Source organism: Trematomus bernacchii, unplaced genomic scaffold (assembly GCF_902827165.1).
Source record: "Trematomus bernacchii unplaced genomic scaffold, fTreBer1.1, whole genome shotgun sequence".
NCBI classification, from domain to species: domain Eukaryota; kingdom Metazoa; phylum Chordata; class Actinopteri; order Perciformes; family Nototheniidae; genus Trematomus; species Trematomus bernacchii.
In genome coordinates, this window is record NW_022987761.1 from 141,526 (window position 1) to 169,445 (window position 27,920).

The following is a 27,920-nucleotide window of genomic DNA, read 5'->3' on the forward strand; positions in this document are numbered from 1 at the left end:
CAGTCGATTAAAATATTTAATCGCGATTAATCGCATGATTGTCCATAGTTAATCGCGATTAATCGCAAATTAATCGCACATTTTTTTTCTGTTCTAAATGTACCTTAGAGGGATATTTTTCAAGTTTTTAATACTCTTATCAACATATGAGTGGACAAATATGCTTTATATGTGGTTTATTATCATTTGAACAATGACAAATATTCTCATGAATATTAAACACAACAACCTGGAACCTCTCATACAATAATACATTACTGTGTGTGTGTGTGTGTGTGTGTGTGTGTGTGTGTGTGTGTGTGTGTGTGTGTGTGTGTGTGTGTGTGTGTGTGTGTGTGTGTGTGTGTGTGTGTGTGTGTGTGTGTGTGTGTGTGTGTGTAGACACTGTGATGGATCGTTGGAGCTATGTGCAGCTCAAGGCATATATGCTCGAACGGGAGCTGCCTGGACGCTGCAATCATGTTGCGCGCACTATCCGTGCTGAATGTGCTGACTTTTCGTACAATGTCCCACTGTCTGGCTACCTGCATAAAGTCAAGTGCTCGGCGCAGTTGTCGGCGAAATGTCGCTCCTCTGTTTTCATTGAAACAGCTCCTTATATCCGTTAGCGCAGCTAGCTAGCACCAGATGCTAACAACAACAACACGTAAGGTGTGCCTCGCTCGCCCCACACATACACACTCCCTCCCGGTCCTCCCGATGGCCAGTCCGGGCCTGCCGGTGAGCGTGGGAGTGTGGTCTGCCACAAGCAGGCGGCAGGAGCGGGGCTGTCAGCATCAGCTTGTAGATGGTATTTTACACTCGATGCGCTCTGAAACTACGGGGCGGCCGAGGACAAAAAATACACATGCGTTAATCGCGTTAAAATAATTAGTGGCGCTAATTTATTTTTGCATTATTAACGCGTTAACTTGACAGCCCTAGTAATATTATTACAGTAACGCGTTACACCCAACTCTGGTCGTCAGCTTACAAGGAGAGTTTACGCTCAACTCCCCCCCTTGAGATGCCCTGCATGTGACTGGACCTGAGGGCCACCGCCAGCGGCTCAATGGCAATGGCAAACAAAAGAGGAGAAAGTGGACAACCCTGCCGAGTTCCAGTTTGAGGGGAAAATAATCATTATTTGTGCGGACGTAAACTAGGGGGGATGTATATAGAAGCCTAATCCATGAAATAAATGTTGCATGTTACTTGTTAGATGCTTTTATCCAAAGTGATTTACATACTCAATACTGTGGACAATCCCCACAGGAGCAATTTGGGGTGAAGTGTCTCAGGGACACAACGACATGCTGACTGCAGTGGGGTTTGAACCTGTGACCCCCTGATCCCAACACCAAGGCTCTATCCACTGCGCCACATGCCTGTGTCGTCAAATCCAAATCTTCTCAATGTTTGAAATAAACAAGGCCATTCTACCCGGTCAAAAGCTTTCTCAGCGTCCATTGAAATAATCATTTCCGGGGAATCAGGAGAAGAGGGTGAATATAATATGTCAAATAACCGTCTGACATTGTGAAAAGAGTGTCTGTCTTTAACATCTGATCTGTGGAGATAATAGTAGTCAGAACAGATTCTAAACGTTTTGCTAGCACCTTAGCTAAAAGCTTGACGTCAGCACAAAGCAAAGTTATAGGGCGGAAATTACCACAAAGAAGAGGATCCTTGTCCTTTTTCAGTATAACCCCTAGATTCCACGGGTCCGTCTGCGCCGCTTTACGGCTGCGTTACGGCTGCGTTACGGCTGCATTACGCGGCTGCGTTACGGCTGCGTTACGGCTGCGTTACGGCTGCGCCGCGGCGTTCACAGCGATCGCGGCCACTCTAGTCAATGGGTGCTATTCCACCAGACGCGCCGCGTTACGGCTCAGAAGCGTCCCAGAAGCGTCTCGGCGCTGGGCTCCGCTAAAAATAGGATGCAAGTCTATTTTCGATGCGAGGCGTTGCATAGCAGGAAGTGGACCGGTCAGAGCATCCAGTCAATCCCCAAAATAAACTAATTTTGCAGACCCTATCCCTCCGTAGTCTTTCAAGTAGGCACAGGTACAGGCACTGTGAGAAATGTAGGTGGGCCAGGGGGAGACATATTAAGCGTGGGGTCTGAGTTGAAACTTCTTTAATGATTCTAATGATTTTTAATGCACTAATTGAACATAAGCATAAATTAGCAGTGAAAACAAGGACATAGGCACGGCGGCCTCAGAATGTAAAACTGACATCCACATGACTAGGGATGGCTATCGTTAAGGTTTTAATGGTAGGCCTACTACTACTTTTATCGATACCGCTTATCGATCCGGTCTTTTAACGGTACTCTTATCGGTTCTTTTGGAGAAAAATATAAGGTAAACTAACTAAACAAATTGTGAACAAAACTAACATTGCTTTTTATTTAAATTATATACATTATATTTCACATCAACAGAAACAATGTTTTAACAAATCGTATTAAATAATCTGATGACAGAACTGTGAACAGAATAGCTGAAACTTTAACAAACTAAATAACTCAGTTCCCTCTAATCATTAACCCATGTTTGTATCATTGAGTTAGCTCCGTGTGGTGCTGCTAGCATACATAACACCTGACGTGGAAACGTTACTCGTGGATGGGGCTATAGAGCTAGAAAGACAGTCGAACCCGGTGCATTCCTCCGTCTGAATGTGGTGCACTTTTGCTAAATGTTTAGACAAATACGCATTTTGCAGTCTTTTTGCATATTAGAAACGGAGTTGGCGACACTAAAACTGCAATGTAATGTTTGTGTAGCAATAATACATATGACATATATTTTTTATGTATAAAAATACATGTAGCGATAAAAAGACCGATAACGTCGGAGCTTAATGGTACCACGGTCTTTAATAATTCAGCCCGGGGCTCGGTACCCATCCCTACACATGACTGGCTCGGCGGCCACAGGTTGTTTACACACAGTGCACAGTGCACAGTGGGCACACACTGAGAGTCTTTTCATATTCAGCACATGTGTACACGCTTCACTGCAGACCTCAAGAAGAAATAAGACTTTCATTCACTCACGGCAAAACTTACTTTACTTACTAATTTACTCACGGTAAAAAAATGCACTCCCTATTCCATTGTCATGACGGTGGAATGTAACTCTATCCAGAATAAGCTTTATTGGATCCGGGCTAGAAATATGTTTATTTCTGCTGTAAAGTTGGGCATGTTAACATGGGGTCTATGGGGATGGCTCCTTTCTGCATCCATCCCCTGTCGGCCACTAGAGGAACTGCAGTTTGTGGCACTTCCTTCTGGGCTTCCTGGCTCTGCGCTATGAAGCGCTGATTGGCTGTGGGTGCGCCCAGGCCCACCCGGGCCCACCCACAGCTACGCCACTGCTGTGTACATTATATATATATAGAATAATTATGATGATGAATGCATTTTTTTACCACTAAAGTACAGCAACACATCTTTGATTCATGTCGTTTATAACTGGAATATTACAGTTATTATTAACTTTGTCTGCACAAAGTAGCCTGTCCAGGAAATATGCCCAAATCATTGAAACAGTTCATTAAACATGTTTAGCAGTAGAGCGGTTAATTTATCAGCAACATTTTTTTTTTATTCAGCAGGGAAGCCCGGACACTTCCCACTCTGCATCGACATGAGAGCAGCTTTGATTTCATTAACTGTGAAGGGTTCATCTAACCCAGACGATATTTCAGGATCAATGGAGGGGATGTTTAGGGACCTAAAGAAGTTGTCATATTGTGTCTCATCAGATGAGCCCTCAGAAGTATATAATGAACTATAAAAGTCCTTGAATTGGTCATTAATGGTTTGAGGATTAATAGATATTCCATCAACAGTATTCATTTGAGTGATGTGCTGAGAGGAAGAGGATTGTCGAATTTGGTGGGCGAGTATTTGGCTCGGTTTATCTCCGAATTCATAGTAATTATGGCGTGTTTTTAAAAGTGATTTTGTTGCCTCTTCTGAGGCCAAAATGTCAAATTCAGCCTTTTTTGTCAGTAATTCTTTGAGAAGATCTGCACTGGGGGAGTCTACACATCTTGTCTGCAGATCTGATAAAGCCCTGGAAAGGCAGATACTCTCCTCAGTATTGATCTTCCTTTGGTAAGCGCAATAGGATATTATTTCCCCTCGTAGATAGGCCTTGCACGCTTCCCAAACTGTTGCAGCAGATACAGCCGGGTTAACATTAGTGGAAATAAAAAGGTCAATGCGATTCCTAATAGTTTTGATAAAATCCGGGTCAGAAAGTAGTAGTGAATTGAAGCACCAGGGGGAACGTGACAAGGACCTGCCGGGAAGAGAGATGTCAACAATGACAGTTGCATGGTCCAATATAACTATCGGGCTGTATGAACACGAGCTAACAGAGGGGAGCAATTTGTTATCAATAAGAAAGAAATCAATTCGGGAGAAAGTACCATGAACAGGAGAAAAGAAGGGGAACTGCTTGGCACTAGGATTCAAAAGCGCCAAACATCTGAGGCTGCGTATTGCTCCATGAACAGTTGAATAACTTTGGAAGATGGGGCAGAGGGCTTGTTAGATGAACGGTCAAGTGAAGGATCAATACAACAGTTAAAATCACCTCCCAGAATGAGCTGGCTGGAATTTATTTCAGGAATGGAGAAAAAGAAAATTTCTGAAAAAGTCCTCGTTGTCACAATTCGCAACCCTGTCTCCTACAAATTACGATTGGATGTTTTAGCCGCAATGCACGTCGGGATATGCTGTTAATGCGATATGATATCCGAAAAAAAATTCAGAGTTTAGGATGGCCGAAGACACTACACTACCCATAATCCCCAGCTATCGTTTGGGACTACAGTCCCGTTGACAAACCCCGTGATTAATCTTCAAGCTCTGGGATTGGATGTTGGAGTGGCAGTGCGCCAAGGTTACGCCGAGCGCCAAACAGCTCTTTGAAATGGAACGAAACCACGGCAGACTTTCCAAAACTGGACTCGAACGCCCCCCCCAGAACTACAGATGCTGGCTATTGTGTTTCGCAACATGTTCTATGGCACGTCTCTACTGGGAATTGTAGTTTTAAAAGACGTTTTCGTTTTTCCCAAAATTAGAAGTTGACAGTATTAAACTGTGTACAGCGATAGGAAACAAATTGGTGTGTACAAATGTAAAACATGTAATTAATAAATGGGTGAAAATCGCTTGTGTCCATAATGGGCAGCATTAATATATACCCACATGCCAGCTCATTGTTACTTTGTAATTCTACTCCACTACAATTCAGAGGTTAACCTGGTATTTTTACTCCACTACATTTATTTTAGTTACTTTGCAAATTCTGATTAATGATGTGAAATATAAACAACACTTAAAGCAGACTTGAGTTACACCTGAGTAAAATTCAAGGAAGGTGATTGTCAAGTGCCAACAATCAGGAGAGATATTAGTTGGTGCTTGAGAAGACATTTATTTGCAGATCCCTATAAAGTATATTCATTACTCGTTATTCTCTACTAATAGTTAATTAAAGACTGTATATAATAGCTATTTTGCACATCCCTTTCAAGATTTTCTAAGGTTTATTGACATATCATATACACAACTATGTTGAAGTTATGCAATGAATGAAAAACTTGGGTCACAGGTTCCTCAACAGTGCATTACAAGACATCTATCAATATGTGTATACCTCCACCATTAAACTGTCATATTCTGCACATGTCTTATACTATCTACATACATAAGAGTATAATTAATGTGTATAATATCAGTTAAAATAAGAGCTTCAACACAGTTAACATTGCAGGAAAGCAATATATTAAACGTTAAGTACTTTGTCAGACTTAATATTTATCTGTAGATACCCCCAAAGCTTTTTTCTTATTTGAAAGAAGACCTTAACCTAAAGTATTCTTTAATGTGTTAATAAAGGTTAATTAGTTTGTCTGTTTTGCACATCCTCATATTAATATCTTTGTACATCAGGCACTAAACTGTTTTATTGTAGAGATCACTTACAGTATCTTCTTGATTTTTTATATTCTATATTTCTATCATTGACCTTCTACTTTCCCCCTAAGTATGTACTCTTAATATTTTATTCATCAAATAACATTATTCAACAAAAATAACATTATTCAACAAAAATAATTCAATAACGTGCTTTAACCACTAGGCGGTGCACACAAGGTACACACAGTATACTAATAATAACTTTGTATTATTAGTGTAGGACACTTATGTATGTATAACATCTGAAGATGTGTAGTTTTATTCATGTTTTTACATAATTTTACAGGATATTGCTATATTATTTCTCATGTTTTACTTCCACACATTAATATCTGATTTGTAAAACATCACAGACAGAAAGATATATCCGTCATTTAACAGTAAGCTATTGAAATTGTGATTCCATAGATGTGTCTCCCATCACCCAAATCCCCTGACTATTCTCTCAACTCAGTATTTACATTCTTATATTCAAAGAAAATCAGTAATATCTTTAACAACGACAAGTCCTTTTATATCAGCTGTGCACCGTTATGGTGTAAATATAACCTATCTACCAATTGGATCAAATATAAAAGTCAGCCGAATTAGTATTGATACTGCAAGGAGACGTATTGTGTGAAGAGAAATGTAAGATGTTGTTTAATTGTTGATATATTTATGATCCACGTCACGTTTTCAGTTTCGGTGGCAGTTCTTCCAGTTTGTCCAGAAGTCTTCTCATCAGGGCTCTATAAATAAAGAACTACGGCAGATATGTAATATTTAATGCAGCCGAACCGTTATGTGATGACTTCCAAAGAGAAAAGCAAGAACACTCGGAATAAAGTATTATTATTTTTTTTTAAATGTTTTCGGATTTCACATCGCATAGACACAGGCTTCCCAACGTGCATTGCAGCTAAAACATCCAATCAGCGAGCTGAGGATCTTTCCTACGTCTGTTTCCGGTATTGTTCCTGTAATGAGAGTTCACATTTATGCTACATTGAAGGGTGGAATTGACTACACATCTTCAGAAACATAATTTGCTTCAGATATAACGAAATTACAGCCTCGCCTACTGATTTTAATTTAACCATAGGATATCGAGCCCGATCGTCGATTTCAAATGTGTGCTCTAAAATGATATTTATAAATGACTATTCTCATTATTATAAGCAAGACAATAAATGGCAAAGATATGTAGAAAATAAACGTATTTGAGATACGTTCATAACAAACGTAACGTGGGAGAAAATATGTTTCTAGCTAAATGTAATTGAGAATGCAGTTTAGTTCTGTGGGAACGTAATTTTTAGGAGACAGGGTTGCAATTCGGGCCATACACGTTCGTCAACGTCAGATTGTTGCCACATATTTTGCCAGTTGCGATAATAAAACGGCCACTTGGGTCTGATATAACATTGGACACAGAGAATGGGACAGATTTATGAACAAGAATTGCAACGCCTCGGGCCTTGCTCGAAAAAGAAGAATGGTAAAGCTGTCCCACCCACCCTCTGCAAAGTTTAAGATGGTCTGATGGTTGGAGGTGGGTTTCTTGCAAAAAGGCAATTTTAGCGTTTAAATGTTTTAAATGGTTAATCACATTGTTACGTTTCACAGAAGAATTCTGGCCCCTGACATTCCAACTAGTACATCTTAAAGCACCACTTGGTGCTGTTAAGGAGTTAGAGCTTAGCATAAAATGATACTGGGCAGGTGGTGTACCTGCATGTCTCTGTCCCCATACCTGGCACCCCCCGCCTGCTGACAAGCAACAGGGAGATAAAAGGTGTGGCGTGAGACCGAGTTTAGTATATTAAGTGTAGAAGCAGCCCACAGGCAAAGGATAAGAAAACATAAATTAAACAATATAATAAAAAACCTAGCTGAAAAAACATTGGACAAACTATTCAATGTTACCAGCAGAATATGACTGCATCAATGTACATCTGAATTGACAGTTAAAGTGCATCTAGAGCAATTATATAACACAGTGTAACTACATGACAGTTATGACGCATTTCCACCATGGCGTGGAGCGCGGTTTAAGCGTGCCGTGTCGTGCCGGGCCTGTTTTTGGTTGCGTTTCCACTAGGCCTAGTTCCGGCCCGGGGCCACTTTTTCACCTTTTTTCTGGCCCGACAAAATCATGGTTCTATCGGGGCCAACAAACAGGGCTGAGTCGGGCTGAGTATGCTAAACTAGAGAGAGAATCGCTGGCAAGAGGGCTACAACTACAACAAGATGGACATATTTGACCGTGATTTAATTGTAATACACGTTTCAAAATGATGAAGTAACAACATACTGATACCGGTTAGTAAAAACCATGAATTAATGCTTTGACAAGTCTGCAGACAGACGGCAGGAGAAAAACCTTTTAAAATGCGTGTTTTCTAAATGGAGATCGGCTAAGCTAACGCAATATATGCTCCGACCGTCCACACTCACAACAACGGCCTACAGACATAAATAAACCTGCGACTGTATTCGCCATGACACAGGCAGTCTGTGGTTTGTACTTGTTTAACTTTTGTCTAGTTTCTGAACAGATATGAGGAGCTGTGAGCTCTGAGTGCTAACAGCTAACGGCTGTGTTGTTTTTCTGGGGTTCTCATTGAAGATGACGTCACGGCTCCGCCTACACTGCGTTACTATAGATACTACCCCAGTTCCTAAACTGTAATGGAAGCGCAGCATTAAAGTGAGCCGGGCCTAACAAGGCCTAACAAGGCCTAACAAAACCGTACTAAGTCGAGCAAGGCCTGCGGTGGAAATGCGCCATTAGCTTGCTTACGGAGCTATGTTCAAGTCCTGAACAAACTTGACGGCCTCTGGAGCAGACATGAGCCATGTCCGGTCACCGTTAGGCAGGGTGATGCGCAGCTTGGCTGAGAAGAGGAAAGCCGGCTTGTACCCGCGCTTGTACAGCTCAGCCATGGGGCTTCTGTACTCGGCGCGCTGCTTTAACAGGTCGGGGCTGTAGTCATCATACAAGCGGATCTTATGGCCTTTGTAGTTCAGCTCACCCTGCCTGCGGGCCTCACGGATCACCAGGTCCTTAATTTGGAAGCGGTGGAAGCGCGGGATGACAGGTCTCGGTCTCCCTCCTGGGGCAGGCTTGGGCGCGAGGCTCCGGTGAGCTCGGTCAAGCTCGGGGGGCGAAGCAAGAATCTCCGTGCCGAGGGTATCAACGAGGAGTTGAGAGAAGAAGGCAGACGGGCGGGGACCTTCGATAGATTCAGGGAGGCCAATAATCCGAAAATGTTGGCGTCTGCTGCGTCCCTCCAAATCCGCTACCTTAGTTTTGAGTGTGTCGTTGTCCCCCTTCAGAGCGGAGCACGCGTCCTCAAGTTGCTGGAGACGTTGGTCGACTTCAGTAGCATTAGCTTCCAGAGAATGTATACGCTGCCCGGTCTGTGATAGTGGAGTGCAGTGGTTCCCAAACGGTGTGCCGCGGCACACTGGTGTGCCGTGAGGCAAGTCCGGGTGTGCCGTGGGATTTTGTGACAACCATACGTTATTATTGCAATATACAACTACACAAAAAGAATTATTTTTTAATTTACTATATCAGTACTTTGTATGCACTCATTTCATAATACAGAGGCAAACTCTATACCTAAAAACAATTCTTTAAAAAAAAATCCTCACAGAACCCCATATTTCGCTGTTAACGCAGTTGCAGGTGGGAATTATAAGACCGTGACACATCGAAGGCTGAAGGACAACATTAAAACAGAGAAACACGCAAGAGGGAAAATGGAGCGCTTTCTTGCGTGGAGCAAACCACCAACCACCAGTGCAGAGACTGCCGACAACCCACCACCGAAAGAAAAGAGGAAACAAACTGTCAGCAGACAGTATCATGAAAGTTACCTGTCTTATGGCACTGCAGGCGAGCGGCAGATTGTCCCTACAAATAGACGAATCTACTGACATAAGTGGGGCTGCCCAACTTCTGGCAAACGTCAGATATGTTGAAGCTGACTCTATCAAAGAGACGTTTTTCTTTTGCAAAGAAATGGAAAGCCATACTACGGGAGAAGAAATATTCAGGGTAACTAATAACTATTTAAAAGAGAACAGTCTGACCTGGAATATGTGCGTCAGTCTTTGCACAGATGCGCGGCAAGCATGACGGGGAGAGTGAAAGGATGTATTGCTAAGGTGAGAGCACAAAACCCACATATCGTGACAAACCACTGCATTTTGCATAGAGAGGCATTAGTTGCCAAAACCATGCCCCCGGAGTTGACTGAGGTGCTGAATCAGGCTGTGCAGATGGTGAATTACATAAAATCAAGGCCCCTGAAATCTCGCCTCTTCTCCCAGCTGTGCGCCGAGATGGGAGCCGACCACCAAAGCCTGATCCTCCACCATTTTTTATTTTGTGACCTGTCTGGTTTAAATGAGTTTGTTGCTGCTTTGATGAAGCCTAATTTGATAAAGTTTCAAATTAATTTCTGAAATATTTCGTTAATAAATATTTCATGAGTAATATAGTTGTCTTTGTCACATTTTATTTGGCATTAGTAAATAATTATGCACATTTACAGATATTTTACATGATATGAGTGTTACGTGCGCCCGTTTCTGTTGCCTTCTCTGTCTCTCTGCTGCGCAGGTACACCTGGTCCGCCCCTGGCTCCGCCTCCCCCAGGTGTCCTAATTCCATTCAGCTGGGGACTTTAAAGGAGAAGCTGGAGGAGAAGAGAGGCTCCTGATCCTTATGCCGGAAGACTCCGTCCGAGGACAAATCGCTGACTGCTGTGTTGGATCTATAGATCATTGGTGTTACATTTGGCATTATGTGTACTCTGGAGGATCTGGGAGTATAGGTTTTCGCGGCTTTATTTTACCCGTAGGGATTTGTCAGATCTCTGGGTAGGGGAGGGAAGCTCTGGGTCCTACGGCCAGAGGACTGGTTGGCCCAGGCCCCCTTCTTCTTTTGTTTGTTTTTGCCGTCCTCCAGACGTGGTTCGTTGGCCGATGGGCACATGTGAGTACGGCTGTGCGCTTCAATAAATGCTCGCCGACAAGTGCTGCGTGTTTTGTGTGGTTTATTTTATGTTGCGGGTCTTCCCACGAGCCACTACCACCTGGTAGAGGACGGGCCGTAACAATGAGTGATAACACGTGTTATAAGGGCTATTTTGCACAATAGGTGTGCCTTGAGATTTTTACTTGTCCTTTGGTGTGCCTTGGGCACAAAAAGTTTGGGAACCACTGGTGGAGTGTATGCTGTCCAGGGTAGATGTCAGAGACTCGAATGAGGAGAGCTGCTCTATGTTCATCCAGTAGCAAGCTAATGTCAGCCAAAGTTATGCTAGGAGTCGACGCTGACGGAGACCCTTTGCCCTTTTCAGCTTGTTTTCCCTTTGCTTTCGACATTGCCGGAGGTCTTTGCAGTTAACACTGGCTTATAAAACTGTTGCAAACAAATTATGTTGAAAAAAGACGAGGTTTAAAAGGTAAATAAGAGTGGGAAAGTTAGAGCCAGCGAGCACGCGTGTACTCAGCACACCTCATACCGGAAGTCTCCCAAAACGCTGCTGAAGGTTAATCCATAGGTTAATTCAATGTGTCTGTGTCACTTTGAATTGATTACTGATAATCCATCATTCCATTTTTGCCAAAAACTGAGATTTCATATTAGCTGCTATTAGAGCTACAACCCAGCTTCCGGTTTTGGGCATTCTGGCTACGCATCACTCATTCACCAATGGGTAATGTTTAGATGGATTTTAGGAACTTCCCTCTCGATTCTATTGGCTCTAATGGTTTAAAAGAGGTGTCAATCATCAAAATCGACCGAGGGGGGCTAGAGATATGGAAAATCCACCCAAATGACCCCAGAAATTGTTTGTTTTTTCGAAATCTCTCTAAAAAGGTCAAATGTCACTTGTTTTGCATCAATCTTGATACAGGGTACTTATTATATGTTATAATATTCCTAAAGCTTTCCTAAAGCTTTTAGTCTACTATCCCATCATTCAAGGGTGGTTTTCGCTATAAGTAATGTTTTTTTTTTGGACGGACACTATAATTTACATTTTTTTACTATGTTCAATCTGAATTTACTTTAAAATAAAAAACATCTATATTGATTCTGACTTTTCTACATCCAACTCACAGGTTTATCATTACTTTGAGAAAAAAGATTATTAATTTACCCCTTTTAGAAGTGAAGATATGGTCATTTGTTCTGGGAATGTCATTTTCGAGCCTGAAACCTGAAAAACAGGCTCAGGGGTTAACAGGTTAAATATTAAAGCTATTTAAAACCTGCTCATCCAGCTTCAGGTTCATGTTAATAAAGTTGGTCAACGTCTGTATCTTCATGCTGACATAATTACAACACTGAGTTTACTGTATTCCCTGGTTCCAGTCTCTCAGGCTGTATGGTCACAGAGGAAGGCTGTGTTTCTCTGGCTTCAGCTCTGAGCTCCAACCCCTCCCATCTGAGAGAGCTGGACCTGAGTAACAACGACCTGCAGGATTCAGGAGTGAAGCGGCTGTCTGCTGGACTGGAGAGTCCACACTGTGAACTGGAGACTCTCAGGTCAGACCACAGGTTTTTTTGTTGTTGATAGTTTTAATTTAAAACCTGCTCATCGAGCTTCAGGTTCATGTTAATAAAGTTGGTCAACATCTGTATCTTCATGCTGACATAATCAAAACACTGAGTTTACTGTATTCCCTGGTTTCAGTCTCTCAGGCTGTATGGTCACAGAGGAAGGCTGTGTTTCTCTGGCTTCAGCTCTGAGCTCCAACCCCTCCCATCTGAGAGAGCTGGACCTGAGCTACAATCATCCAGGAGACTCAGGAGAGAAGCTGCTGTCTGCTGGACGTAAGGATCCACTCTGGAGACTGGAGACACTCAGGTATGGACAGACAGACTGAAGGTGTCTCTAATATCTCAAAGGTCCTGTTCTTCCTCTCATTTATGACAGTTATTGAAATTATATTTCATTGATTTTTTACACCGTCATTGACGGCTGAGTCCACTCTACTCTTTAAGAGACGCAAGTGATCACCAGCGGTTCAGTTTGGATAGTTCTGACTGTGTTCGGGTAACGGCTAACAGAGCTAAACTCACAGCAGGACTCAGATTCTCTGATCAGAGGTTACAGGCTTACAACACAATCTGCCAGCTATGTGTTATAATTGTATCTTGATTATTTACTGGCCTGCTTTGGCCGATGATCAGCATATTACCTAGTCCAGGGGTCGGCAACCCGCGGCTCTCGAGCCGCATGGGGCTCTTTAAGCCCTCTGCTCTGGCTCCCTTGAGCTTAGACAAAAATAAGAAGGAAATCAAATAAAAGTATTTGTAGGACTAATTAAATGTTGTTGCGCGGTTGAAAATGTTCCGTATCTTGTATTTTGAGGTGATACTGTGACACATAAATAAAAAACAAAACGGTTTTAATTAGGTCAACTAAAATATGCGTCACATCCTGCTACGGTCCCGCGCCAGCGCCTTTTCTTGAGGTGAATAACCTGACCCCCGGCTCGATGAGCGAACTATGGATACATCAAAGAAAAAGAAAAGTATGGGAGGAACACAGAGGGTTTAATTCTGCGTGGAGAGAGTTATCTGCTTTCACAGCAGACGATGCTGGCTTACCGGTATGTTTGATATGTGGAGAGAAGTTGTCAAAGGTGCTGCAGCCTTTACGTATTGCAGGAACAACACGGAAGAGGAAGACAGCTGACGATCTTCATCATAATTCAATCAGTAAACTCTTTAGGGTGCAGCTATAGGTTATAGTGGGTACATTTTTATTGTATATTTTCCTTCAAATGTGCAGAGGACTCCCAAGTGCTGTGTTTAATTTATTTTAACGTAGGCCTGTGTATTTTTTTGTATTCTCCTTATAAGGGTTATTTGTTTCTTATTAGAGGTTAACAGTTTTATAATGTAATAAATAATAAATGCAAAAAAACTGTAGTTTTTGTCTATGATGTAACAATAAATACAACTTTATAAGCTATCAAGCTATCAAATATGTTTTGCGGCTCCAGACAAAAAAAATAGTTGGAAAAGGGGGCAAAATGGCTCTTTTGTTCAAAAAGGTTGCAGACCCCTGACCTAGTCGCTGATTGGAAACAAAAATGTACTTTTTGTGATTCTTTATTACGTAAACTGATGATCGACACGTCCAGGTACGCATCCTTTTTTCTCCTCATAATGCCATCATGAACATCACATTCATGTGGATATCACAACCTGGTCTCACCAGAATGCGTGACTCCACCACGACTCCTTAACACTGCAGTGCGTGGTGGAGTCACGAACTTTGCTACATTTACGTGTCTGCACCACACATTATTATTAGTTACCAATGTTTGTTCTCAAAAAACAGTGCATTGTGTGTAATACAACTGTGATTTTTATTAAATGAGTTAGTTTTTAAGGAAGGCCAGAGCTTCAGCTGTGTCAAATAGATTGTTCCCTTTAGTTAACGTTATTTAAAAGATAATTATATTCCTATTTGATCATCTCCCCTTTATTGTATTACGGACCCAAAGAGCTGAGCGTCCATTCCCATTGGATAACGGAGGATTTTACACCCGGAAGTAAGTATTCTCCTTACTGTCCATTGATGTTACAGTGATATCTGCACTACTCATCAACCCAAAAACACCAGACTATCTTGTTAATTACACAACATTGATTGGTTTAAATTGTGTGCAATGCTTTTGTAATTTTCCCCTTCGATTCGGAGAAACAAATATGTGTTCAGAGTTTAGGATGGCCGAAGACACTACACTACCCAGAATCCTCAGCTATTGTTCCGCTTTGCCTCCAGCTCTGTGATTGGTTGACCTCCAACTGCATTCCATATGAAAAAAACGTTTGGTAAAAGATGAAATCATACTTTATTCAGCAGTGCTTGCTTTACTCTTTGAAAGTCATCACATGAATGCATTGTAATGAATGGTTTGGCTGCATTAAACATTACACATCTGTCGTAGTTCTTTATTTATCTACAGAGATCGGGCCTCAGAATAGACCGGAAACTATTCTTTTACCGTTCGGTTTTAATTTCACAATAAAGTTAGTAGTAATAATTTGTTTTGATATTATTGTTTTTTATTAACTACTAGACCGCTGGGTCATGTTAAGACCATCTTTTCTGTGTTGCTGTGGGTTTTTTACATCGCTTTTGTGTTACAAATATCAAAACAATAACAGAATATATCCGTCTTAAACTAAACCAGAAACAGCAGTATATTTTATTTAGTTAACACTGTAAACTTGACAGCTTTTTAACCCGCACCTCCTACTGGTTAAAGCACGGTATTACACGTTTAGAGTCATTGCAATGCAGGTACATTGTGTTGCTTTTTAATGATTGTTTTAAAATGCCTTTTTCTTAATGTCTTTCATTTTTGTAAAGCACTTTTGAATGTGTTATATTTGATGAAAACATTTAAATATTAAGAGTACATACTCTTAATATAGTGGGAAAGTGGAAGGTCAATGATATAAATAATATAGAATAGAAAATATCAAGAAGATACTGTAAGTGATCTCTACAATAAAACAGTTTAGTGCCTGATAGGAGGATGTGCAAAACAGACAAACTAATAAGGCTTTATTTAAACATTAAAGAATACTTTAGGTTAAGGTCTTCTTTTAAATAAGAAAAAAGCTTTGGGGGTATCTACAGATATTAAGCCTGACAAAGTACTTAACGTCTAATATATTGCATGGTTTGTTTTGGAACTTGACAATCAACTTTCCTGCAATGTTAACTATGTTGAAGCACTTATTTTAACTGATATTATACATATTAATTATACTCTTATAAGATGTAGGTAGATAGAATAAGAAAGGTGCAGCATATGTTTAATGGTGGAGGTACACAGATATCGATAGATGTCTTGTAATGCACTGTTGATGAACCTGTGACCCAAGTGTTTCATTCATTGCATAACTACACCGTAGTTGTGTATATATGTCAATAAACCTTAGAAAATCTTGAAATCTTGAAAGGGATGTGCAAAATAGCCATTATATACAGTTTTTAATTAACTATTAGTAGAGAATAACGAGTAATGAATATGCTTTATAGGGATCTGCAGATAAATGTTTAGTCTTCTCAAGCACCCACTATCAAATATCTCTCCTGATTGTTGGCACTTGACAATCACCTTCACTGAATTTTACTCAGGTGTAACTAAAGTCTGATTTAAGGGTTGTTTATATTTCACATCATTAATCCAAATCTGTAAAGTAACTAAAATAAATGTAGTAAAAATACCAAGTTAACCTTAAAGAAAGCCCTCAGGATTATCAAAGACCCCCATCACCCCAGCCACAAACTGTTCTGTCTGCTGCCGTCTGGCAGGCGGTACCGCAGCATCCGGACTAAAACCACCAGACTCAGGGACAGCTTCATCCCACAGGCCATAAGACTATTAAACACCTGAACTTAGAAACAACATCCATAACATTCATCTGGCTGCTACTTAGAAATTATTTATCTAATATATCATATTCCAATCACTTGTATATAGACTCTTATTGCACTATTTCACTTTTTACTATTTTACTATTTTTCTTTTTGTATTTACTTGCACTATTTGTTCTGTGTAGCCTATCTGTTTTATTGTGTTGCACTGTTGGAGGAGCCTGTGACCTAAGGGGGGGGGGGGGGGGGGGGGTAGGACACGTTCTAAGCACATGGTGTAGTCCCATAGCTGAGGATTCTGGGTAGTGTAGTGTCTTCGGCCATCCTAAACTCTGAACAAATATTTGTTTCTCCGAATCGAAAGGGGAAAATTACAAAAGCATTGTACACAATTTAAACCAATCAATGTTGTGTAATTAACAAGAGGATAATCTGGTGTTTTTGAGTTGATGAGTCGTGCAGATATCACTGTAAATAAAATCAATCGACAGTAAGGAGAATACTTACTTCCGGGTGTAAAATCCTCCGTTATCCAATGGGAATGGACGCTCAGCTCTTTGGGTCCGTAATACAATAAAGGGGACATGATCAAATAGGAATATAATTATCTTTTAAATAACGTTAACTAAAGGGAACAATCTCTTTGACACAGCTGAAGCTCTGGCCTTCCTTAAAAACGAACTCATTTAATAAAAATCACAGTTGTATTTCACACAATGCATTGTTTTTTGAGAACAAACATTGGTGAATAATGCACCATAATACATTCTGACGAAAAATAAAAATTATTATGAATACAAATAAAATAAAAGAAGCCTCCCGTGAGTTACTACAAGCTATAAAGTAGATTTTAAAAACGTTTTATAGAATAAAAGCTCACTGCTGGACGTTGTAGAAATGCGTGTGTGCACCACGACTAAGGAGCCTCATTCACTTTACATTGGGGTTGTTTGCGTGGTGCAGACACGTACATGTAGCAAAGTTCGTGACTCCACCACACAATGCGGTGTTAAGGAGTCGTGGTGGAGTCACGCTAGTGATGGGAATTCCGGCTCTTCTTGGTGAGCCGGATCATTTGGCTCGGCTCACCAAGAAGAGCCGGCTCTTTCGGCTCCCAAACGGCTCTTCAGTTTACCACACATTATACCTTTTATAATTCAATCAAATGTAGCCCTGTTTTGACTCATGATTTATATGTGTACACATATCACTTAAATTATTCAATACATCCTTTGTACTGAAGTATTCAAAAGTAAAAATTACATGTTTAATATCAATTATTTGCTGTGGCCAATTGTTTTCATTGCATTTACAGACCCTTGTATCTCTCTGATACCACCCAATGAATGCACAGACTTGCTTGTAGAACCACGCTACACAAAGCAGATAGCAACACCTATAAAAACTTAAGCATAGACATTTAAAAAAAGGGTATGCTGTATCGACATTTTAAAATTATATTTAAAGAAAAGGCCCTGACAAAACAGCAGGGCTCTATTTCAGTATTAACTATAGAAAAAAGACAGCAACAGCTGACATCAAATCTTTGCTGAGCCCAAGGATAATCATAAATAAATAACATAGTGAAAATAAATATATTGCAATGCTCAGTACAGCAGCATCCAACCGTCTCTAATCATAAAAAAACAGAATAAAAATAAATATATTGCAATGCTCAGTACAGCAGCATCCAACCGTCTCTAATCCTTGGATATTACATGCCACTGCATGCATGCACGGAGCAGCTGTAGCGCGGAGATCATCATATCATTCTGTCTTGTATTACTTAACAAAAAAAACAAAACAGAAAAAACTGGCTCGTTCACTTAAAAGAGCTCTTAGAGCCGGCTCGTTTGCGACCGACACATCACTAAGTCACGCATTCTGGTGAGACTGGGATATCAGCAGGAGGAGAGCTGGTAAACTAAGCCGTTAGCTGTTAGCCGTTAGCCGTTGACTGTAAGCAGGTAGCTGTTAGCAGTTGGCTGTTAGCCGTTAGACGTTAGCAGTTAGCCGTTGACTGTAAGCAGGTAGCTGTTAGCAGTTGGCTGTTAGCCGTTAGCTGTTAGCCGTTAGCCGTTGACTGTAAGCAGGTAGCTGTTAGCAGTTGGCTGTTAGCCGTTAGACGTTAGCTATAAACTGTTAGCAGTTGAATGTGTACGGGATGCCTCACTGCACATTAATCCTGCTTATTACACGGCTACATGATAAACAAACTAACTACTTGACTCCTGATATGAATTCAGATGATTTTATTGACTTGAAAATGATGGTCATGGTTCCGGTGACGTCACCATACCGAATGGCAGCCTAGTCTAGCTTCTCCCCCGGTAAGAGATTCATTTCGCCTCGTTTAATTGCCAAATAAGAAATGTCTCTGTAAAATTAGAAATAGTTAACGGGGCGAAGATGGGAAGAAAGGACGGACAAAAGAAAAACATTGGCTCAGAGTCTACCAACGAAGAAAATACAACGAACAACTCGCCTGCACAGGTCGATGATGAGGAAGCTAGCGCAGAGCCACACGTGGCTAGCTTAGCTAAAGTTCTGGAGGAGATACGGGACTTTCGCAAAGACACAAAACAACAATTAAACTAAATGATATCCGAGCTTACCAACGTCAACGTTAAAATAGAGGAGGCAGAAATGAGAATTGAAAACGTGAAAGGTGCTGAGCAAGAAGATAAAGGTAATGAATCAGCAAGAAAATAAACTGACTGACGAAGAAGGAAGATCCCGACGGGAGAATATAAGGATTTATAAAGTCCCAGAGGGAGCGGAGGGGTCATCTATGGTTGACTTGGTGAAGAGTTTACTACAAGAGGCACTTGAGATCCCCCCCGCCACGGAGCTCGGCATTGAAAGAGATATTATATGCAAGCCATGGGGGAAAAGGTGTTTTTGAACGAGAGACAGATATATTTCTCCCAAGATTACCCACCAGCTATTTTGCAAAAACGTAAAGACTACTCCGAGGCAAAGCGAGTGCTAAGGCAGAGAAATATTCGCCTCCAGACCCCGTTCCCTGCTAAACTACGAGTATTTTAGGAGGACGGGACGAGGCTGTACCAGACTGCTGTGGAAGCATCCTGAGACGTGAAGGACAGAGGACTGCTGTCACAGTGATCACACAGAGAGAGAGGCTGAGCAGCTGTCCGCCTGGGAGACGCTGGGAGGACAATAACCTACACAATTTCATACACATTATTGAAAATCCATGGGTGAAATGTTCTCTTAAAATGTGGAAAACTATTATAAAAGAATATAAATTGGAGAATGATACTATCTTTCTCAAATGGTGTGCATATGACTCAGATTTCATGCCTAACAGATTGGATACTAGATTTAGGGACTGGGCTCTAAAAGGTCTAACAGCTCTGTGCAAGCTGATGAAAGGGGGAGCATTGCTCAGTTTGGATACCCTCAAAGAGAAATACACTTTGGAGAAACAGGACTTTTATGGATATCTTCAGGTACGGCATTATGTTCATTTGAAAGTGGAAAAAGTGTCAGAGGCAAGCACTTACATAATAAAGAAGATGGAGCAGGAAGGAGGGATACATATATCTGGAGAAGAATGGGTAACAATGTGGAGATATCAATGGAAATGTACCAGCTGGCAGAACTGGAGGGAATATACCTGGAAGAACCTGATAGGATATTTTATTCCACCCTCTCAGAAGTCCCACTATGATAGGACCCCCCCCCTATATGTTGGAGGAACTGTGGTGACCAGAATGCAAACCACTTCCATGTATTCTGGGACTGTCCAGGTATCAAAGACTACTGGAAGGAGATACACAACGCCTTACCAGACATTTTCAAAGACATAATACCTCTAGAGATCAAGATGTTATACTTTAGGAATTTGAGAAAGGACAAATACTTCTTGAACATTCTGCTGAAAAGGCATTAACCAGGAAAGTGGTTATCGAAGCATAGCCCGACTCTAAATGGATGGATGGACATCTCAATGGATATTTACAATATTGGAAAGATAACAGCATCTGTCAATCATACATTGGAGCAATTTACTCCAACCTGTGAGAAGTGGACTCACTTTGTGAAGCCCTAAAGGCCTGACTTTACCATTACACAAAGCCCCTTCCCACCCTGGACACCAGCTGTTGGAGCTGCTTCCCTCGGGAAGACGCTTCAGGTCCATGAAATCACAGACAAATAGATATAAGAACAGCTTTTCCCCCAGTGCCATACGTGAGCTGAACACAGCCAGACAATCACAGCACTAATGGAGCTGAACTGATGCTCAAGTACATGTTCACATCCAACTGCACTTTATATTCTCCCTCATACCGTTTCTATAGAACACATGTTTATTTCTAGTTCTGTAATGATCAACTGCACTGATAAACATATGATCAATCACTTATGTATTGACTTGTTTCACAGATGTGTACTGCATTGACCGTATTGTTCGTGTACTTGTATTTGTATGGTAATGTTATATTGTTTTGTAAGCGTACTGTTCTATGTATGATAGGTCACATTTGAGTCTCTTTATATATGAAATGTTTTGAGCTTGTTTTGTCAGATGATACTTCTACTGTCTGTTATGTGTGAGTGCACCATTGGGAATGCTTTGAATGTCTCTGTAGAGACAATAAAGGAATCTGATCTGATCTGACTTAGTTTCCACAGATCCAGAACTCTGCTGGAAAGAAATGTCTACTCCCTAATTGATCACTGTTGTTCTATTTGATTTTCATTTCTTTCTTTATGTCTTTCTCCTCTGTGCTTTTTGTGTCATCATGTGTATATTGCTGAGAAGAGCTATGAACAGATGTATGTCCTTCATGTGAAGATGTACAATATGCTGAGACAATGTTTGACACTAAACGCCAACAAAAAGTAAATTAGAATAAAAAAGCTTGCTCTAAGAAAGTAACCTCTGTTCCACGAGGTACCAGCAGCTAGGACTCATGTTGGATAGAACATCATCCTGACTGTGTTTCTTCCTCCAGGCTGGACCATGGTGGAGAGCAGAGGTTACAACCAGGTGTGAGGAAGTGTAAGTGTGGATCAGTCAGCTTCTCTCTAAAGACACAGATGATGGAGGTGCTATTTATTCATTAGAACATGACCTCTTGAAGCTTTATAGAAAGATCACTGACAGAGAGGAAAGCCTTCAGGTGAGTCTGGTGATAAACTGCTGTCTGTGTCTCTCATCAGATTCCTGTGGACTCACCCTGGACTCAAACACAGCAGACAGAAACCTCAAACTGTCTGAGGACAACAGGACGGTGACACGTGTGAGAGAGGATCAGAAATATCCTGATCATCCAGAGAGGTTTGACTACTACTATCCTCAGCTGATGTGCAGAGAAGCTCTGACTGGTCGCTGTTACTGGGAGGTCGAGAGGAGAGGAGGGGTTCATATAGCAGTGACTTATAGAGGAATCAGGAGGAGAGGAGGCGGAGAGGACTGTTGGTTTGGATGGAATGATCAGTCCTGGAGTCTGACCTGCGCTGATAGAGGTTACTCTGTCTGGCACAATAAGAGAGGAACAAGCATCTCCTCCTCCTCCTCCTCCTCCTCCTCCTCCTCCTCCTTCTCCTCCTCTGGTAGAGTAGCAGTGTATCTGGATCATCCTGCTGGCTCTCTCTCCTTCTACAGAGTCTCCTCTGACACACTGACCCACCTCCACACCGTCAGAGCCACATTCACTAAACCTCTCTACGCTGGGTTTGGGTTCTGGTTTGTGTCATATGACTCCTCAGCGTCTCTGTGTCCTCTGTAGGAGGAGACCACTTCCTGTCCTGGGTTTAAGGGTTGCTGTTTTAAATCTGGCTCACTGATTGTGTCTTTACTGTCAGAAGTGTTTTTATCAGAGAGGCTTTTATGGAAATTGAGCATTTATATTTGTTATTAATAACATGACTCACAGTCAGCCCTTATTTTATTATACATTTAAATATATATAATTCACGTGATCAGAGTTTAACTCGTGTTATTTTCTGTAGAGACACTACATACTGATATACACCTGAACATCAGCAGGAGAGGACTCTTTAAAGTAGAGACACTACATACTGATATACACCTGAACATCAGCAGGAGAGGACTCTTTAAAGTAGAGACACTACATACTGATATACACCTGAACATCAGCAGGAGAGGACTCTTTAAAGTAGAGACACTACATACTGATATACACCTGAACATCAGCAGGAGAGGACTCTTTAAAGTAGAGACACTACATACTGATATACACCTGAATATCAGCAGGAGAGGACTCTTTAAAGTAGAGACACTACATACTGATATACACCTGAACATCAGGAGGAGAGGACTCTTTAAAGTAGAGACACTACATACTGATATACACCTGAACATCAGCAGGAGAGGACTCTTTAAAGCAGAGACACTACATACTGATATACACCTGAACATCAGCAGGAGAGGACTCTTTAAAGTAGAGACACTACATACTGATATACACCTGAACATCAGCAGGAGAGGACTCTTTAAAGTAGAGACACTACATACTGATATACACCTGAACATCAGCAGGAGAGGACTCTTTAAAGTAGAGACACTACATACTGATATACACCTGAACATCAGGAGGAGAGGACTCTTTAAAGTAGAGACACTACATACTGATATACACCTGAACATCAGCAGGAGAGGACTCTTTAAAGCAGAGACACTACATACTGATATACACCTGAACATCAGCAGGAGAGGACTCTTTAAAGTAGAGACACTACATACTGATATACACCTGAACATCAGCAGGAGAGGACTCTTTAAAGTAGAGACACTACATACTGATATACACCTGAACATCAGCAGGAGAGGACTCTTTAAAGTAGAGACACTACATACTGATATACACCTGAACATCAGCAGGAGAGGACTCTTTAAAGTAGAGACACTACATACTGATATACACCTGAACATCAGCAGGAGAGGACTCTTTAAAAGACATACAAAATGGCGAATGAGACGGTTCTTATTTAAATGTTAAAGGACACTTGACATTTCATTCAGACTTCATAAAGCAGCAGTCTTCACAAAATGTAATATCAGCATTTATTGACGTTCCCAAAGGAAGTGTTGAAGCCATGACGTCTGCACACACACAACAAATATACAACACACTGAAATCACATTGAACAGCTGTAGAGAAACAGCATGTCTGGTGGTTTGAATCCGTCCTGCACGTTGAAGGCAGATCCTGTAGACTGAATATGAAACATGCAGGGTTTCCTCTCCAACCTCCGTGAGAGGAGTTTGTTTTCAGTCAGATGTCGAACTTTTCCTCGCAGATGAAATGTCCGTTCTCCTCGAAGTCCTCTCGTGTCACCACTATCTCCTCGTAGTCTGGACTGTGAGCCAGCAGCTTCCCGCCCTCCCACGGGTAACAGATGGGGCTGCAGGACCAGAGACCATGATGATGTTATACAATCACAGCATCGAATACAATATCATATATACGTTATTTAAGTGACTTCACTTTTTGCAAGAGAGCGAACTGGCTCCTTGACCAAAACCTCACTATTTCTTTACGGTAGTTTACTCATTCATTCGTGACTTCAATTCAAGCAACATTTAGATTTAGTCTAGATATCTCCAGCAGGGGCTCTGAATGAACTCACTTGTCGGGTAGCAGGACGGAGACGGGCAGGTGGGCGGGGGCCAGAGCCCTAAGCTCCGCCTCCAAACGTTCCCTGAAGCCCGGGAACAAGATGTTTCCTCCCGTCAGCACGATGTTCTGGAAGAAGTGAGCGTGCATCTCTGCAGACAGGAAACACCGTGAGAGGCTGAGCACACACACACACACACACACACACACACACACACACACACACACACACACACACACACACACACACACACACACACACACACACACACACACACACACACACACACACACACACACACACACACACACACACACACACACACACACACACACACACACACACACACACACACACACACACACACACACACACACACACACACACAAACAAACACACACACACACACACACACACACACACACACACACACACACACACACACACACACACACACACACACACACACACACACACACACACACACACACACACACACACACACACACACACACACACACACACACACACACACACACACACACACACACACACACACACACACACACACACACACACACACAAACAAACACACACACACACACACACACACACACACACACACACACACACACACACACACACACACACACACACACACACACACACACACACACACACACACACACACACAGGGCTGAAACAGAGGGGATTATGGGTAATGCTGCAATGATCTGTTTGGTGTTTCAGCCAATCAGAGACAGGCTCTGGATATATCTGAGACCTGTGATATATTGATGAAGAAGAGGATAGTAGGGGACCTTTAAGGCGTCTAGTGGCTTGATAGGAAACAAGGAAGGAAGCCATGAAAGGGTATGAATGAAGGCTCGTCTCTCCACCTTCAGGCAGCGACTGTATGGAGTGCACGATGGCCTCGGGGATGCCCATCTCCTGGATGCCGATGTCTGACGGGTGGAAGAGCATCTCGGGGACGGCGAAGCGCTCGTTGGCGAGTCTCAGGATCTGCTCTCCGGTCTTATACTTCCCGCTGAACACCATCTCCTCCCGAGGCTGCAGCATGGCGTGTCAAATGATCATATCATCATTTAAAACATATGATTCAAAGGGCTGTAAGAACTGTGCTGAAGGTTTCTTTCAATGGTATGGTGAGCATTTCCTTTTTAATAAAACAAGTTATGGTCTCCGTGTGGACGGGGCCTTAATGTCTTTCATTGTTGTAAAGCACTTGCCTTGTGTTGAAAGCTGCTGTATGAATAAACGTGCCTTGCCTACAGGAGAACGTCTGTGATGTTTTAGTCCTCACCTTGCAGAAGCCTTTTTTGATGGAGCTGAAATCTGGGAGAACGTAATCCCTGACCACCGTGTTCTCCTCGCCCTTCATCCTAAAGAGAAGAAAAGCACGTGTTATTGAATATTTTATTAACGTGTGTTTTCTTATACAGCGTAGTGGAGACTTGACCAAAAACTCACTCTTTCTCTCATTCATTTGTGACTTTATTTTAAGCTAATTTATAGATTTTTTGGGATGTTAAGTTTTAATTGTTTTCTCATCAATTTGTCGATTTTTCTCAGATAGTTTTTCATGTTTTTCTATGTAGACATGTGGTCTAATGGATAGTGAGGTGGGCTGATGATCGGAAGGTTGCGAGTTCCTGTCCAGAACACTAGTGTGCCCTTGAGTAAGGCACTTAGCCCTCGGTCACTCCAGGGAGAATGTCCCTGTAATGGGTCATTGTAAGTCGCTTTGGAATAAGGCGTCTGCTAAATTGTAAATGATATTTGTGGGAGAATAAACCCCACAGATCCTCCACTCCGGTGTGTCACTCATTAGCAACGCAGAGCAACAAGAACGTTGTCTGCTACAGTAGCCATGAACTCACATGTAGTTTGTTATTTGAGGGGGGGGTGGATGCGTGGGCCACCCGAATAGGTTAAGGGGCCTTTGGTTTTACTTGCCGGGGGGGCACTACATACTGATATACACCTGAACATCAGCAGGAGAGGACTCTTTAAAGTAGAGACACTACATACTGATATACACCTGAACATCAGCAGGAGAGGACTCTTTAAAGTAGAGACACTACATACTGATATACAACCTGAACATCAGCAGGAGGAGGACTCTTTAAAGTAGAGACACTACATACTGATATACACCTGAACACTCAGCAGGAGAGGACTCTTTAAAGTAGAGACACTACATACTGATATACACCTGAACATCAGCAGGAGAGGACTCTTTAAAGTAGAGACACTACATACTGATATACACCTGAACATCAGCAGGAGAGGACTCTTTAAAGTAGAGACACTACATACTTATATACACCTGAACATCAGCAGGAGAGGACTCTTTAAAGTAGAGACACTACATACTGAAATACACCTGAACATCAGGAGAGGACTCTTTAAAGTAGAGACACTACATACTGATATACACCTGAACATCAGCAGGAGAGGACTCTTTAAAGTAGAGACACTACATACTGATATACACCTGAACATCATCAGGAGAGGACTCTTTAAAGTAGAGACACTACATACTGATATACACCTGAACATCAACAGGAGAGGACTCTTTAAAGCAGAGACACTACATACTGATATACACCTGAACATCAGCAGGAGAGGACTCTTTAAAGCAGAGACACTACATACTGATATACACCTGAACATCAGCAGGAGAGGACTCTTTAAAGTAGAGACACTACATACTGATATACACCTGAACATCAGCAGGAGAGGACTCTTTAAAGTAGAGACACTACATACTGATATACACCTGAACATCAGCAGGAGAGGACTCTTTAAAGCAGAGACACTACATACTGATATACACCTGAACATCAGCAGGAGAGGACTCTTTAAAGTAGAGACACTACATACTGATAAACACCTGAACATCAGCAGGAGAGGACTCTTTAAAGTAGAGACACTAGGCATGTGGGCGAACAAAACAGACATAATAATAATAATGCATTTGATTTATATAGCACACTTTAAAAACAACGTCATCTCAAGGTGCTTCACAAAGCTATAAGGAACAATAAGTAAAAAGTTATCTAAAGGAGCATATTGGATAAAATATGGCAATATAAAAATAAAAGGTTAAGAGCATAGAAGGTTTAAAAATAAATAAAGTAAAGGACAGTCAGTAAAATGCGGTGTGGAACAGGTGGGTCTTGAGGCATTTCCTAAAAACTGAGAGTGATGCTGAGGTCCGTATGTTCTCTGGAAGATGATTCCACAGACGTGGACCCAGGGAGGAGAAAGCACGGTTTCCCATGGTGACCAGTTTTGTCCGCGGGACAGCCAGGAGATTGGAGCTGTCTGACCTGAGTGTGCGTGAGGTATGTGACTGTTTTCTGGTTAGCAGGTCCTGTAGGTAGGTGGGGCCAGCGTGGTTGATGGCGTTGAAGACCATTATGAGGACTTTGTAGTTGATCCGGTGTGTTACAGGGAGCCAGTGGAGTGAGTGAAGGATGGGAGTGATGTGCTCTGTATTGCGTGTTTTTGTGAGTATCCGGGCGGCACAGTTTTGTATATATTGTAGTCTCTGAGTGGTTTTTGCTGGAATGCCTGCAAGCAGAGAATTGCAGTAATCAATGCGGGAGGTGATGAAGGCATGGAGCAGTTTTTCTGCATCCGGTTTGGTGAGGGAGTGTCGCATTTTGGAGATGTTTCTTAAATCAAATCAAATCAGGTTTTATTTATATAGCACATTTAAAAGCGATTTTTGGTCGAGCCAAAGTGCTGTACATGTAATAAAAACACATTACTACAATCACAATAAACGACAATAAGTTACAACAGATATATATAAAAAACAAAATTTAAATAAAAACACAAGGAAAAGTCAGGAGTCGTGCTCCGCTCTGACT

The 27,920-nt window shown here is 41.7% G+C and overlaps 2 protein-coding genes across 2 annotated transcripts in view; one reads left to right on the forward strand and one right to left on the reverse strand.

The window, feature by feature from the left end:
- LOC117496621 (NLR family CARD domain-containing protein 3-like) overlaps window positions 1–22,378 on the forward strand; it is an 82,460-nt gene extending 60,082 nt beyond the window's left edge. The window contains exon 13 of the mRNA XM_034148332.1: window positions 21,598–22,378. Coding sequence (XP_034004223.1) covers window positions 21,598–22,166 — 569 coding nt within the window. The 3' untranslated portion in view covers window positions 22,167–22,378. The remainder of the gene's footprint in view (window positions 1–21,597) is intronic.
- Window positions 22,379–23,445: 1,067 nt separating this feature from the next.
- LOC117496622 (actin-related protein 6-like) lies at window positions 23,446–27,463 on the reverse strand. Its single transcript, XM_034148334.1, has 5 exons — window positions 27,375–27,463; window positions 25,343–25,421; window positions 24,918–25,089; window positions 24,031–24,169; window positions 23,446–23,805 (listed from the first exon to the last, which is right to left on the reverse strand). Exons 1-5 carry the CDS (start codon window positions 27,461–27,463, stop codon window positions 23,676–23,678), a joined length of 609 nt encoding a protein of 202 aa, XP_034004225.1. The 3' UTR covers window positions 23,446–23,675.
- Window positions 27,464–27,920: the final 457 nt, after the last annotated feature.

Bases quoted from the DNA above. Each gene is read 5' to 3' on its own strand.
- LOC117496622 (XM_034148334.1), bottom strand. From the start codon at position 27,463: ATGGTCTTCAACGCCATCAACCACGCTGGCCCCACCTACCTACAGGAC. The intron at 25,090-25,342 runs GTGAGGACTAAA...GCCATGCTGCAG, and splicing joins TCAAAAAAGGCTTCTGCAAG to CCTCGGGAGGAGATGGTGTT. The intron at 23,806-24,030 runs GTGAGTTCATTC...CTGGTCCTGCAG, and splicing joins TCCGTCCTGCTACCCGACAA to CCCCATCTGTTACCCGTGGG.